A 14826-nucleotide genomic window follows, 5' to 3' on the forward strand; every position below is an offset into this window, starting at 1 on the left:
GCACTCCAAAAGTATTATTCTGCACTTCTCCAAGTGAAATTTTCCCCTTATGTTGTTATACTAGAGGAGTACATGATCACTTTTTTGGAGTGCCAATACCAGTTACCTTTACTAGTTTCCTAATTTGTGGATAATATGCAGATATTAGGAAATAGTAATTCATGAGATTATGGTTGTCATACTGATAGTGTACCTCCTAGAGTTGGCTTGGTGGGAGATTGGAAGCATTTATGGTTTTGAAACAGACTCAGGTTTCTTGGCAGCTTCAAATTTTATGGAGGAATTGGTCAAATGCATTTTACACATTCTCATATCTTCAGATAAGGCAATCAAGTTGTTGAGTGTGTCTCAAATCATGAAGTTCTGCAGTTTTGCTTTTTGGAAAGGTTCCCTTTTTTTTTCCTTGTCCATTTTCATCATTCTGTGTTGTATGGTTAAACTTCTTCCAAAGGAACATTTGTGTTATGTGATTTTCATCTCAAGCAGGTTTATGGACACCATGAGTTCCTGCAACTCCCTCTCAAGCAAACTTCAACGAGCCAGGATTTTATGTTCTATTTTTGTGAGCCTTAATTATTTCTGTATTTTATTCATGTGTTTTGTATCCCTGATGGTAGGTCTTTTTAGAGTGAGATGGTCTAAAATTAGAAAGATGGTTTGTGAGTTTTTGGAGTTCATTGTTGACAATTTGGGTGAGAAAAATGAAACTTACAAGGTATGGTTGTATTTTTTATTTTAATGTTTTTGAAGTTTAACAAGTTCCTCTTTTCTTAGGACCAAAAGAAAGAAGAAGATGAAAGAAGAAAAAGAAAAGGGGGAAAGGGGGAAAGGGTCTTGGGTTGCATTTCATTAGCCAGGTGATTGATTTCTAGCCAATCTCACCCATAATAAACTTCATGAGAGGCATCAGATGAGAGACCAATTTGGTCTCAACTAATTATATTTCAACAAACTCATGCAAACCATTTTCTCATTAGAAGAAGATAGTTATGTACTGATCAACTGTCCAGTAAACTCAATGGAGAATTGGTTTTCTAACATCAAAATCGTTCATGACACTGAGTGCTGCTTCTTCCACTGCAAATGTCTCAAACCTTTGGGGTAGAAATGTTTAATTACCACAACAATTTCCTGTGATCCTCCACTAAATGAAGCCATTGAAAGAGTTTGGCGGCGGTTGAGAATAACTCTGCTCAATAGCAAAGGGATTGCCAGAAGAATTTGATGGAATATCACTGATGTTGGCTAACTGTTGCTGCTGCATCATGAAAGCTTGTTGTTGGGTCATGAAAGGCATTTGTGAGTTAGTTGAGGCTGTTGGAATTGCATTGCTATAGAGACCATAAAATGGGACTTGGTCTTGTACATGTTGTTGGGGCATGATAGCCATTTGCATGTTGTTTTGGGGAAGTGGGACTAATTGGTAAGGACTAATTGGGGCATCATCAAAAGGATTAGAGGGTGCCTGTCTGTGGTAGAAGCCATTCTGATTTGGTGTACTTGCCATTGCACCATCATATAGACTATCCAGTGTCAATCTGTCCAGTCCAACAGCCTGCATATATTTGAGAACAGAATTAAAAGTGACCAAGTACATGTTACCCTAATCTTCTGAGTAATTCTTCCTCACAACATGTTATAACTTGGTGTGATTGGATTGGCCTAATCCAAATCCGAATCGATTTATAATCGAAGTGGATTGTATTTGGACCGAATTGGCCTAATTCAAATGTAAATAAGCAAGGGGGCATCCCTTAGGTAGAAGTGTCAGGACATGACAACGGAAGACTTACCACCTTAGTCTCTTCAGCTGAAGCTACATTAGAACTTGGTGCTGAAACTGCATCTGCATTAGAACTTGGAGCTGTAAAAAGTGCAAGCTCCCAACTAGACTCCGAGCTTGTTGAATTGAGACCATCTGGTTTGGAATCTGATGGGTTTTATGTGATAAAATGTAGAAGGAAATGAACAATATATCACTAAGACACTTCATGTTACTATATATCAATTTAAACGAAAGGAAAACGAGTTACCAGATTGAACAATTGCAAGTGCGAGAGAATTTTGCTCATCTGACTCTGATGTTACTGGGGGTAATTCATCGAAGCTCTAATGGAATGACAAGATCATATGAGTAGAAGGAAAAAAAAAATTTGTCTGTTTTGTGCCAAACAAAGTAGCTCATATAAGCATTTACCAGAAGATCAATCACTTGTGATGTGCCAGCAGCCTCACTCTGATCAGGGGCTGTCCCGTTGGCATTTGATTTTTCTTCTACGTTATCATCTTGTTTATGGTCAATTAACAAATCACCTTCTACCAGATGAATTACCTGGGGAGCAGCATCTTCCTTCTCATTGATCTGACAAACAAGTTATGGTTGTTAATTTGCTTCAGGATTAATGAAGGAAATCAAGATCCCAATTGCCTAAAATATATCCATTGTTTTCATAATCCACTTTGAATGATAATCGATGCAGCATAGTTCAATAATTGAGAATTTTTAAAAGAAGGAAAGTTTGGTGATGAAAATGCAATGCAGTTAGAAGTTATGGAAGTACTTGTGCATGCATGCCTCTGTATGTGTGTGAGACAAATTTCAACAGAACTATTTTATAAACTTATAGTGGTATATGCTTGCCAAGAGAAGAAGCATGCAAAACAATTTGATTTTCTTCACAAGGAAATTAGCTTCCTTTGCATCAAATAAGTTTGCCAAATTATGGGGGTGTGCATTACAAGATAGCCCCGAAGCAAAGAGTTGAAGCATCATACTTGCGTATGTTGAAGCGTTGAACTGCTGGGAGCGTCGTTCACATAATCTTCCATGGTAGTCAAGAATGATGCAGGGGGCTGCAGTTATAAATGTTACCCATACTGACAACCCAATTGAAGGGCACTAACAAGTACAGAACTACATGGACACATTAAAAGCTCCAACCTGTTGAATTTTGATGAATTTCAGTGCCTGTCCAAAGTTAAAGCTCCTGCAGATCTCAAAGAACTCACATAACCTCTCTTCCTGCAGTAACATAAAGTTTCCAATGTTGAATATAAATTTGATACAAGATCTTTCAAGGAACCAATATTATGACAACATAAGCAACGTATCATAGATGACATATACCTGGCTTCTCGACTTCTTATAAATTTCGAGTGCTCTGACTGCATCATTGTGCTGCATCTCAAAGAACTGCCAGAAAATAAAGTGAGTGATACATTGATGTTTCTTGGAAGCTAGGAACCGCCCATCATGTTGCACAGACAAAAACCACAACCCACCTTGTCTAATAAATTGACATTGCCATCAGTAATTGCAGCATACAACTTAGCACTTTCACCTGCAACCTGATGGAGGAACACCGTAAGGAGGTTAGTTTGAAATGGTATTAGATTAAGCTAGTTTATTTTTTCTTTTGTCTTTTTTATTGTAATTCTTATAGGTTTTGATAATTCTTACCATTGACAGGGCAAACTGAATCAAGCAATTACATACAGTTCCCTCCTTTGGCTGCAAAATAGGACACCTTCAGTTTTTCAGTAATTATAAGGCATTCTTAGATCTTTATATGTATACATGATTCCACAGAAGAAACATATACTTTTATTATATATAAGGGTGAGATGCATAACATTGTTGGAAAAGATTCCCATCAATTTTCAACAGAACAAAACCAAAACGATACAACTACAACCAATAAGATTACAAGAAATACAACTTCAATCAATCAATATAGCCTGAAAAGAAAAAAGAAAAATAAAGGTTGAAACACAGAGGAAAAGAAGACGACGATGGCACATAAATTTCAAAGAGTATAAGGCACGATTACTGGAAAAACATGGGTTCGCACCTGACAATCAAGAAGGCGAGATAGAAGCTGTTGCAAGGCAGGTAATTGCCTTAGTAAGTCTGGGGTATCAAGTTCCTTAGTTCTCTGGGGAAAATGTATCAAAGATATCAGACCCTTTATTCCAAACAGCAGAACAAAACTGACCATAATATGAAAAGAGAATAGAAACAACATGAAACCAATATAACATGGTCAAGGTTTATGAGTACACAGAAGGGCTACATTCCTTTTCTTTTTGAGTTGTTCATAAGTTAATATGTTAAAACCAATGCATAAAGCTCATACTAAACAATAGTTGGTTTACCCTAAAAATTACATTGCTTACACATAAAGTTCCAATTCAAACTTCATACCGAGTGATCTTTCTGGGCATCATACTTCAATACGCGGAAACACTCCAGACGCTCTTCAAGGTATGATGCATATGTCCGCACCCAAGCAGAAAAATCCAATGCTTCATGCCAAATATACCTCCATAGTCAGTTACCGCTACTAAAAACCCTCGTTTGAAAGAAAAGATTACTGAAGGAATCATACCACTTGAACTTGATCCATCCCAAACATGAGATAAATTCAGCATATGACCTCTACTCCAGCTATATTTGACTACAGCGTCACAAAATGTGTCATCAACTTCCCTCAAAGCACGGTGTACAATAATCACGGTTTTCAGTGCTACCTAGGCATACACTGGAAGCTGAGATTGTTTGTATATATTCATATACTAACAAATAAGGGGATGTCCTTTTCAGAGGGAGATCATCATAAACAAGAACCATATGGAGTTTGAAGCAGGAATACAAGTAATAAAACAATCTTATCAGCAATAGAGAACGAGGAGTTAAAAAGTTGGTATTGAATAAAGAAAATTGCATGGCCTTTTTTTTCTTCTTTCTTTTTTTCCATTTCTTGCTTTAGTATTTGTATAATATCCTTGCTCTAGTAAAAATAAAATTGAACCAAGGTCATCAGGGACATACCTTCCAATTGTGAGTCTTACTAAGACGCCTTGCAAGACCATGGATGCAGTAAGCAGCTTCAGCACGAGGTCTAAATGCCGAAACTGCATTTAGTATAGCTGGCAACAGAAGAACACAATGATTAACTTAAAGTAATAGCCCATAAATAAAAAAATTTTGGAACTGAATTTTGTTCATAAATCAACTCAACAAAGCAAATGTGTATATCATTCAAAATTATACATAATAAACTTGTCATTTTGTATCGACATATATTAGATACTTGAAATCACTCATTGCTGTAATATTTCCCTGCATTTTATCCGTGCAATTAAGAAAGAAAAAAAGTACTGAAAAATTGAACGGTCAGTTTCGCTATCAACAGGAGTTTGCAGACCATGGATCAAACTGTATAGGACCGAATGACAACCGTATATAAACTCCACAGAAAATGCATGTTGGCCAGGAAGAAAGAAAGTTTCACATACTTAAAACATGTTTCTCCTTGGGCAATGCTTCATCATGACTTGTGGCCTTGGCAATGGCAACATCCAGTGCCTGCAGTAGTACATATATGAAATATCCCTTTCAAAACTTGTCAATCATAAACCATGATGTTGCATGATGTAAAATTAATTACCTTGAAATCGCCATTGGCTTTTGCCAATCCAACAGTTTTCAAAGCTTTTCTTAAGCTTTGCTGACTGCCTGCTGCCATTCCCTTTCAGGAGAATATATATATATATATATAATCTCTAAACCCAAAGCAACAATTCCGAACAAACTGAAGAAAACACCAACAAAACAATTTCACCCCCAAGTACTGATCTTTATCAAACAACAAAATTGAACAAAAATTCATTTCAAAATCACACAAAAATATACACAATAATCCTAATTAGGCTATGGTATTTAATATTTGAAAGAACAATTTCATTCAAAAGAAATGAAACAAAAGAATGGGCAAAAAGAAAAAGGCCATACAAGTTATACATAGTATTATTGTACATTGTATTATTAATTGCTCCCATTGGCAATGAATATTAACATGTACATGTACATACAAAGAAGATGATGGGGGCACACACACACACACATATGTATATACACGAATTAAATGGTTGGAAAAGGAAAAAACCAAAACCATGCGATTACCAGAGGGTTTGGTTGCCTGCCAGAGAATGCCTAAACCAGAAGAGGAATTAAAGCAATGAGAATAAATAATTATTTTCCAAAACCTATATGAAAAAAAACAGAAGCACATAACTCAGGATGATAAACATCATCAGCAGTTATTGCTCCGCCCACCATGAGCTCTGGTGGCATGGCATTGGGGTGGGGTGAGAAGGTGGTAGATCTAGATTTGGGTTTCCCCTAAAATGCTTTGGGTTTTAGGGTGGAATTACTCAAAATAAAAATCATTATCCAAAAATGACTACTTTTTTCTTAATTTAGGAAACTAACCCATTTTGCATGTTAGAATTATTATGGCTTTGGGTAATGAGTTGTTGGGTCAATACGTCCTTCTTGTATTTCCAAATCCAATAGGCTATCGATTGGTGTCTATTGCTGTTTCCAGGATTCTATATTGCTATTTGCTATATTTGGTGTTGGACTCTTATCTTTATAATTATTTGTAGATGCCATAAGGTGGGTTTTTTTTTTTCTTTCCTTTCTTTCCTTTTCTATAAGAGCATGACGAGTTTTTTCCTTTCTTTCGTTTTCTATAAGAGCATGACGAGAATTGTTTGGCTCTTTAAAACTGAGGAGGAGCTCCACACCAAAAATCTTCAAATTTTCTATAATCACAAAATTGAATTGACGCCTGAGTTTGATGGCATCATTTTTGACACATTTCCCTCTCTTGTTGTTCACATCTATGTTAGACATTTGGTTGGAGCGCACACGTTTTCTTGTTCACTTGACCCAAAAAAAAAAAAAAATCAATTGGAGAAGCTCTAAAGTAAAAACATCTTTAAGCTTTGGAGGTCAGATCCTGTCGAAGAGATCTATATTTTGCCCTATTTCCCTTTCCGGTACCAAATTCATCCAATTGATAGGGAACTTATCCTATCAATATTGCATGGGTAGAAGGTCCAAAGAGTGAATAATAGTTAGTTTAGCAAGATAATAATACAACTATAATAGTGTTTTCGTGTTTTGGACTAGAAGTCTGCTCGAGAAAACCAGAAAATAAAGATTAAAAAGACTTCCTTATGTGATGTGGATGCTGATATTGCTTGGAACTGGGAAATATAATAAGAACAACACAAAACAAGGGAAATATAATAAAGACAACGGGATATAAACAAAAATAAGAACGTGTACTACAAAGAAAATATGTCATCCTCAACTTTTCTACTTTTCTTGATGTCTTTATATCTTGAACTTGTACTGTTGTTCTTTTGAAAATAGGTTGGGCCGGTTTAGACATTGCTTGTATTTTAGGGATTTTTTTTATCATTTGCCCTTATAAAACAACTAAAATGATTGAAAGCCTTTGTTTAATATAATATGACTCATCCAGGTAATTCTCAGAACCAAGTTCAATAGCTCAGAAACATATCTTCTGCTTCAATGACGGTCTGCAAGTTGCATGAAAATAATCAAGGCTCAAAATTTCAGAGCCTTATTATAAAAACAGGGGCGTCAACCAGTAGAACTGTTGCTTGTTATAACGTTTATGACAAGGGCAAATGAGATTACATTTATTGAACAGACTAAAAAAATAGATCTAGTGAATCCTATTTTTAACTAGGAACCCCTCACTAAACCTGGTGAATTGCTAACACGTAATCACACTATTTTACACAAATGGTTAACTGGATGGACTTAGAAGACGTTGGATCTTTTTGCTGCATCATGCTTGCACGGTTTTATCGTGAATTGCGCCTTCCTGTGAATTATTCTCTCCAATCGTTGCAGCATGGTGCTCCAAGTATTCTTTGCTATTCATCTCTGTTAATCTGCGTTCATGGTTTCAGAATCAGTACTTGCAATAGAAAGAAATAGAGAGAGACCCAAATTAACTACACTCATACAACCTAAATACAAAATGCAAATAGACTTATTGACAAGTGCTTTCTTCCTTTCCCTTCCCAATTCTTCCGGGAGGTTATATATAAAAGATAATAGAATTGGTAAAACTGTTATGATAATTGTAGCTCGATATCCTACACTACACCATAAGCTGCTTAGTTTCAGTTACTTATCTATGACCTAGGAACACAGATTGACCACAGAGAACAAGTTCTTACGTGCTTAGGTAATCATCGATACAGTCCCGTATAAATATCAAGATTTTGTATTTGGAAGAGAGAACAAAAGCAGGTTGTAAAAGGTTAGAATCAGACTAAAGCAGGTCTGAAAATAAGCAAACCAAAAAAAGATTTTTCGATGAAACAAAGTTTTGAAACACGTAGTACACACACCAGACTTTCTTCCACGCCCTTCAACCCAAACCAAGAGAATTGATTGCATATTGACCTGACAATTAAATCTAACTGAAATGCATATTTAAGAGAAAATTATGAGTTGTCATGAATTAGAAAGGACATGTTAATGTGCAATAACAGGCAAATGAGACTGGTAGAAATATAGTTCCAAATTCATAGTTACCATATTAAATATCATATATCATCATATATTGTATTTTAAAAAAAATATTCCTACTACTGATTCTGCAGAGTAACATACCTACTAATGGTACGTTCTTTAGCAAAACCCAATTCATTATCCACACACAGCCCAGAATCATCATTTTTCCTTGACCTCGAAGAGGTTCTAGGTGCCATTTGTTGGGCATCAGAGATCGTCACAATCTTTTCAAAGAGTTCAAATGGAGTTCCCTCAGCAGTACACAACAGTCTGGCCTTGTTCTCGTACATCACCTGTAACCGCATTGATGAAATTAATACTATTTCAACATCTCAATGGGAGAGTAGACAACAGATGATAGTATAATTTAATTTGTGCATTTAATGAACTTGTCAAGAATGATAATACACTAAAAAAGCACTAAATCTATCTATCCAACACTTGTAGACTGAAATGAATGTCTTATTTCCACAATCAGTTCAAATTAAATAAACTCCTTTCTGCAAATGAGCTATAACTCAAATGCAGTTACAAAAGTATCCAGTGGAGGTTAACCAAGGATATGAACAAATCTTATTCCCAAATGCTTTGGCTGCAGAAGCATGAAGTCCAAAAGTAAGTTGTAATGAAAATGGGCAAACTAATCATGAAGAAACAGGTAGCATACGTCAACTAAAGTGACAAACCGATATGCTGCTGTCCTATTGTGGAGTCCGAATATTGGGACGCCCTCCAATGCCAGGGTATGGTACTTCTCTGTAAAAGGAAAATGAAGAACCTTTAGACGAAATTATTCTTGAACTACCAAAAGAGTAGGGTGTTCGACAGTCACAAGGACAAGATAACTCCACAAATTTGGTTGCACAAACTACTGGGGATCCAATAAATAAGACCCAAAATTTAAGCAAATATTTCAATCCATATCTTTGTGCATCCAAGCAAAACCTTTTTTATAAAGGTTCATAAGGACATCTGTACTAATTTATCATCCAGATTTATATCATGAAGCTCCTACTTTTAATGTAGGACTGCACGAGTGCTGAATACTGCTTTGCATCCCTACTCAAGTCTCACCCCAATAGTGCCATATCTCAACTATCTAACTAAAATTCATTGGGAATGCCCTCAAACACAACTATTACTGTAATAAAGTTCTCAAATAGCAGAATCACTTTAGTAAATAGTCCCATTATATCGATATCATCTCGATATGCTGTTGAAATTCGTCCATATTTCAATAGCAAACAATCCCAAATAGTTTTGATATGACATAACTAAAGTATCAGTATTCTGTCAAAACTGTAGATATTGTCGATTTGCTATAGTAATAGTGCCATTTGAGAACTTTACTACAGTAATACTGCTATTTGAGAACTTGCTACAGTAATAGTGGTATTTAAGGGCATTTCCCAAAATTAATTTAATATGCTAATATGCAAGAAAAAAATCCAATCTGCTAAGTTTTTACTTACTGCACAATCCAAAATAATCTGCAGCTCCCATAGGTCTGTCACATAGTTCCTCAAAAGGAAAATAGGCAATTCCATCAGCACCTAGTGGAACCTGACGGCAATAAAAAATATATTGTCAGATCCAAAAAACAACAGGACTATATAATATTGTCTTCACATGCCTCACCAAAAGGCAACCAAGAAAGTACCTTTAAGGTCCTTCCCATTACTACTTCTGCCTCTTGTGGGCCAGCTTCGTATTCCCCAATCAGTTGTTGAAACTTTTGTATCAGAAAGCCTGACAAATCTTTGGCAACAAAGTAGAAACCTTGCTCAGCCTGTAGTTAAGGTGCAAACATGAAATTAGAAATTTATAAACATTAGGCAGAATCACCTGAACATGTGGAGGTAACAAATCTTAGTGGACTTGATATCTCACCGAAGTCAGTTTCCGGTAATCTACTGCCGAACCAATTTCATGAACTACACATCTTTCCTACAACCAAAAAATTCCCTTGTTATGAAGTGCAAACTAAATAACACACTAGGAGGGCAGGACACACGAGTATTGGTGTCGGATGCAACACTCCAAAAAACCGCATACATGAGACAGGTTTTTCTAATACAAAATAAAACCCAACTAAAGGTTTAGTCAAGCCACAAGTGGCTTGGCCACATTTTATCTTGTTTTGTGCCAAACATATACTAATATCACAGGGTTGAACTAACCTAACAACAAGCAGATGAGACCACATCCAGATACATACCTTCAAACTCGCAATGAAGGGTAGAAAAAGATCCCTCTGTAGTCCACCTTCGTACAACTTATCTGGAGCACGGTTGGAGGTGGAAACAAGAATCTACACTTGCCACACACCAAAAATGAAAAAACAAAGAAAAATATTATTATTTTAATTAGAGAATACATAAAATCACATTGTATAAAAGACTACGATCACAAGAAAGTAAATGGAGGTAAACTACTTACGATACCGTTGCTGAATAGATGTCTAAACAGACGGTTTAATATTAATGCATCAGCTACATCAGTCACCTATGAAAGACCGCAAGACAATCAGTACAACAAAAGTACTAGTAATCAGAGATGATTTCTAATCATAGTTGTAAATACTAGTGCTCTACCATGAATTCATCCAGACACAACAAGATTGCATCATCGGATATCTCTCCTGCAACCACTTCAAGTGGATCTTCTACACCCTCGTGCTTCTGAGAAATTATAAAACATTCATGTTAACCTTAATCTGGAATTTGTATAATACGTAATACCAATGCAACAAATATTCTTTTCATTCAAAGGTGTGCGAAGATCAAATGACTGAAAAAAAGAGCTACTAATCCTGAAGTATGAAAACCAATTGTACTGTCAGAATAATCTGCTTGGATTTCATCCATCCAGGAGTTGGTGTGCCAAACTACCAAATGTGCTACTGTGCGTGATGATGTAATCTACATTTATAATGATGGGAAGACATATACTTTCCAATATGTATTTTTTTCTGGTTAAACATTTTAATTATAACACTTTTACCAAACACAGAGCTTATGTTCCAGTAAGAAAATATTTCTCAGTCCATGACAAATAAAAGCCCATATAATAGAATTGCATTCTTACTCGCAAGCATCTATGGACATCCAACATAAAGTCATGAAAATGAATCCTCTTTTTTCTCCAACTGCATTTTCTGACAAATGAAAATCAAAGTATTAGGAGATAAAACCAGCAATCTATGGTGAGAGAGAAGGTGGACAAGTTGATAATCAAGAACAGAAATAAATAAGATTTTGATCGACACCAAAATCTGTTAATAATAATAAATTTACAATGGCTGTTTCTCACGAATTATGAATGACAGTGCGGCATATCTATGGAAATCAAACAATAACAGAACAACCAAACATGCATTTCAAACTTACAGCTGATCATAAAACAAGTCCATCAGCATGGTTTTCCCGGTGCCCACCCCTCCATAAAGATAAAGACCTTTGACTGGTGAGCTTGAAGACTGTGGGATGAAACGAGACCACAACCACCTACTCCTGCATTCATACAAATGGATAAGCAATTGGTTACTACTTCAACATGGAACAAACTAAAAGTAGGAAAGTACAAAATTCAACACGAAGCTAATGAAATGCTGTATCAGTATAGAATTTAAAATTGGATCACAAGTGGTGGGAAAAAAAAAAACAAGTTATGAAAGATTACCTTCCAGATTTCGCAGAAGCTGTATACCTATCCAATCGGCAGGCATCAGCTGACTGAACAAGTTCATCATAGAGCCTTTGAAGTTCTCTTAAGGTGCCTACCTGCAAAAATGAGTCAGATCGATAAAAATAAAAAAATAAAAAATAAAAAAAAACACAACACCAATAGGTAAGACATATTGATTGCCTTACTCAATACAGTTTATTGAGCTGCTATTCAACAGGACCACCCCAAAATTAACACAGGATTTACTAAACAAGACCTGAAGTTCAAATCTTTTAGCCCAAATCAATGGTGAACTTCCCACTAAATAACGTGTCCCGGTAACAAACAGTACATGAAAACATGAAGTTCAATTCCAAGGTTTCCATACACCGTTATTGCATCATTTAGCATTAGAATGAAACCAAGATGCCCAAACAGTATTCATTTTAATCTTTTCCTCATTTATTTCTACGAAATTGATAAGCATGCACTCGCTCAGTTGTTTGTCATACCTGGCAGGCATCACCATCAACAAGTTCACCAGCGGCAATTCTTCGTTCATACTCAACAAGTGGCCCTGCTCTGTTTACATCTGCCACTAATCCGAAAACCAACAAAAAATTGAGGAAACTAAAACTAATGATGAAAGAAAGGTATATAAGACAACCCAAAATAGAAGAGTACCTCCATTAGTAACATGAGCAGCATCTATTGACAGAGCTCTTGAGATCACAGAAAACCTGGGTCGTTGAAAGATATCGAATTCGGCATTGTTAGCGTGTTTATAAACAAACCCATTATAGGTGTTTGTCAAAAGCTTTTGCCTTCTCACAAAACCACTTGAGTATTGACATGCTTGATGCTGTAAAGCTGATCTACATTGGCTAATAGATCGAGCAATTGCTCTCATTTTCAATCCAGAACTCCGACAGAAATTTCAGTAAGCTTAGATACTCCAAGAGGTAAAGCTCACCAAACCCTGAAACAATGGCATCAAACAATTCATATGTGAAGCAGAATAAATTTCTTGAGTGTGATAAGAAAATACTTAATAATAATTACACCTGACAATAAGTCAATCAATTTGAAAAGAAATAGAGAACAAAAAACGAACAATAATTCATGGGTCGTTTAAAGATGATATTTAAATCCAACAACTAAGAACAGCTGAAGTGGAAAACTCAAATTTATCTATAAACTAAAAAAGGCACCATAACATCTCGTCTTTAATCTGCATGAAGCCCACTTCATACCCGATTGCCATAAAAAGAAAATTTAATCAAAACCCAGATAAATAAAAACAAAAACAAAAACGCACCTGAATGTTAAAAGAAGAAACAGTGCCCAGAATTGATGAGCTTTTCACCAGGAGATGAAAAAGTGTAAGTCCTCTGCTTTTAGATGAACGACAACAAAACTAGCAAATAACTAAAAAGGCAAGTAGATTGCCATGTATTAGTAGTAGCACACGAAAACAGAAGTCCAACAAAATCCGAGGAGAGAGAGAGAATGAGAGTTCCGAGTTCTTTTGAGGTTTTTGGGTTGTTGGCTTTTGGCCTCTGTGCTGGTTTGACTCGGAATACAAACGTAAAAACGTAATTATCATCGTCATCATCCCTAAGTTGTTTTGGTTTGGAAAAAGAAAATGTTTTTTTGTTCAGATTTGTTTTGGAATTTTTTTATTCTGCTACAAAAAGGAGAATATGAGATATTCGATTTTGTTGGGAGAAAAAATTAAAACCAGGATGGGCATGGGGATGTGGAGCCCGCTGAGAAAACCCATGCTCTCCTGATGACGGGCGGCAGCCGGGTCGCCACAATTCTAAGCTATAAAAAAATATGGGGCCCTCTGATCCGTATGGGGGCTTCAATCAGATAGGCATTATAGGATAGATCGTTGTCAAACCTATGATTTATGTTTGATTGAAAGAAGTGATTATAGAATACTATAATATTACAGTAATTTGGTATATTTTATACACATTTATTAATAAAGAAAAAAATAAGTTTTGTGATATACTTATATTATAATACGTATATAAAATATATTATGTGGTTATATTACTGTATTTTATAATTTCTTGATTAAATGATCATATGATTGTTGAGGCCTAAAAAATTTATGGTTGGGACCAAATAAATTTCCGGCCTAATACGACACATTATTGAGAAAATATCCAATTTGGAACATGCAAAAGTCTGTCATACACGAGTCACACTCCACATGCTATGCCAAATAAATAATCTGTCGTACTAGGAATTGAGATGAAGATTTAAAATGCACTAATTTTGCAAATTCATGCTAATTACCCCGTTGAACATCATAATAAAAAGCGTATCATGCCAAGCGGGAGATCATTATTTCCCACCTAAACCATGCTACAAGCTTAAGTAAGCTCAAGCCACTCAAATGTCCGGGACTTGCTTGAGTGGGTTGTGGTATAGATGGTAACAAGTTGTCATGAAGCCCATTAATGGGCCAAGAAATGGAAGTCTCGGGTTGTTTGGGAGCCTCGAAACTTAAGCCCATTTCTTGAGGCCAAACATGTGGGTGAACATAAGAGAGAGAGAGAGAGAGAGAGAGAGAGAAAGTAGCCCAACACCTCAACAAAATAGGGCAACACTTGGTGAGGTTAGCCCATTTATTTGATAAACCAACTCATTATCCTAAAAGGCCCATGTAACTAAAATAAAGACCTGCAAAAGCCTCAGCACTTGGCTGAAAAACAAAAGTCATGAAGGGAGCAAGGATG

At 36.0% G+C, this 14826-nt stretch overlaps 2 protein-coding genes across 7 annotated transcripts; both read right to left on the reverse strand.

The window, feature by feature from the left end:
* Positions 1–905: 905 nt before the first annotated feature.
* LOC117636828 (putative clathrin assembly protein At5g35200) lies at positions 906–6206 on the reverse strand. Of its 2 annotated transcripts, none has more exons than XM_034371526.1 (17): positions 6078–6206; positions 5966–5995; positions 5451–5594; positions 5299–5368; positions 4832–4929; positions 4389–4530; positions 4205–4305; positions 3852–3935; positions 3461–3511; positions 3283–3348; positions 3128–3193; positions 2942–3022; positions 2776–2853; positions 2198–2362; positions 2034–2109; positions 1797–1930; positions 906–1555 (listed from the first exon to the last, which is right to left on the reverse strand). In XM_034371526.1, the coding sequence occupies exons 3-17, from the start codon at positions 5526–5528 to the stop codon at positions 1145–1147; spliced, it is 1701 nt and encodes a 566-aa protein (XP_034227417.1). In that variant the 5' UTR covers positions 5529–5594; positions 5966–5995; positions 6078–6206; the 3' UTR covers positions 906–1144. The 2 variants fall into 2 exon arrangements, with proteins under 2 accessions (XP_034227417.1, XP_034227407.1); XM_034371516.1 differs by having other exon boundaries at positions 1794–1930; positions 6078–6205.
* Positions 6207–7360: 1154 nt separating this feature from the next.
* Positions 7361–13834, reverse strand: LOC117614958 (AFG1-like ATPase). Of its 5 annotated transcripts, none has more exons than XM_034343906.1 (15): positions 13392–13834; positions 12758–13052; positions 12586–12665; positions 12089–12189; positions 11797–11919; positions 11495–11564; positions 11002–11088; positions 10847–10912; positions 10588–10718; positions 10298–10349; positions 10068–10196; positions 9880–9970; positions 9075–9163; positions 8507–8700; positions 7361–7776 (listed from the first exon to the last, which is right to left on the reverse strand). In XM_034343906.1, the coding sequence occupies exons 2-15, from the start codon at positions 12981–12983 to the stop codon at positions 7671–7673; spliced, it is 1545 nt and encodes a 514-aa protein (XP_034199797.1). In that variant the 5' UTR covers positions 12984–13052; positions 13392–13834; the 3' UTR covers positions 7361–7670. The 5 variants fall into 5 exon arrangements, with proteins under 5 accessions (XP_034199797.1, XP_034199796.1, XP_034199799.1 ...); XM_034343905.1 differs by having other exon boundaries at positions 12586–12671; positions 13392–13831; XM_034343908.1 differs by having other exon boundaries at positions 10298–10354; positions 10626–10718; positions 13392–13823.
* Between the last annotated feature and the right edge of the window lie 992 nt (positions 13835–14826).

Source organism: Prunus dulcis, chromosome 1 (assembly GCF_902201215.1).
Source record: "Prunus dulcis chromosome 1, ALMONDv2, whole genome shotgun sequence".
NCBI classification, from domain to species: Eukaryota; Viridiplantae; Streptophyta; class Magnoliopsida; order Rosales; family Rosaceae; genus Prunus; species Prunus dulcis.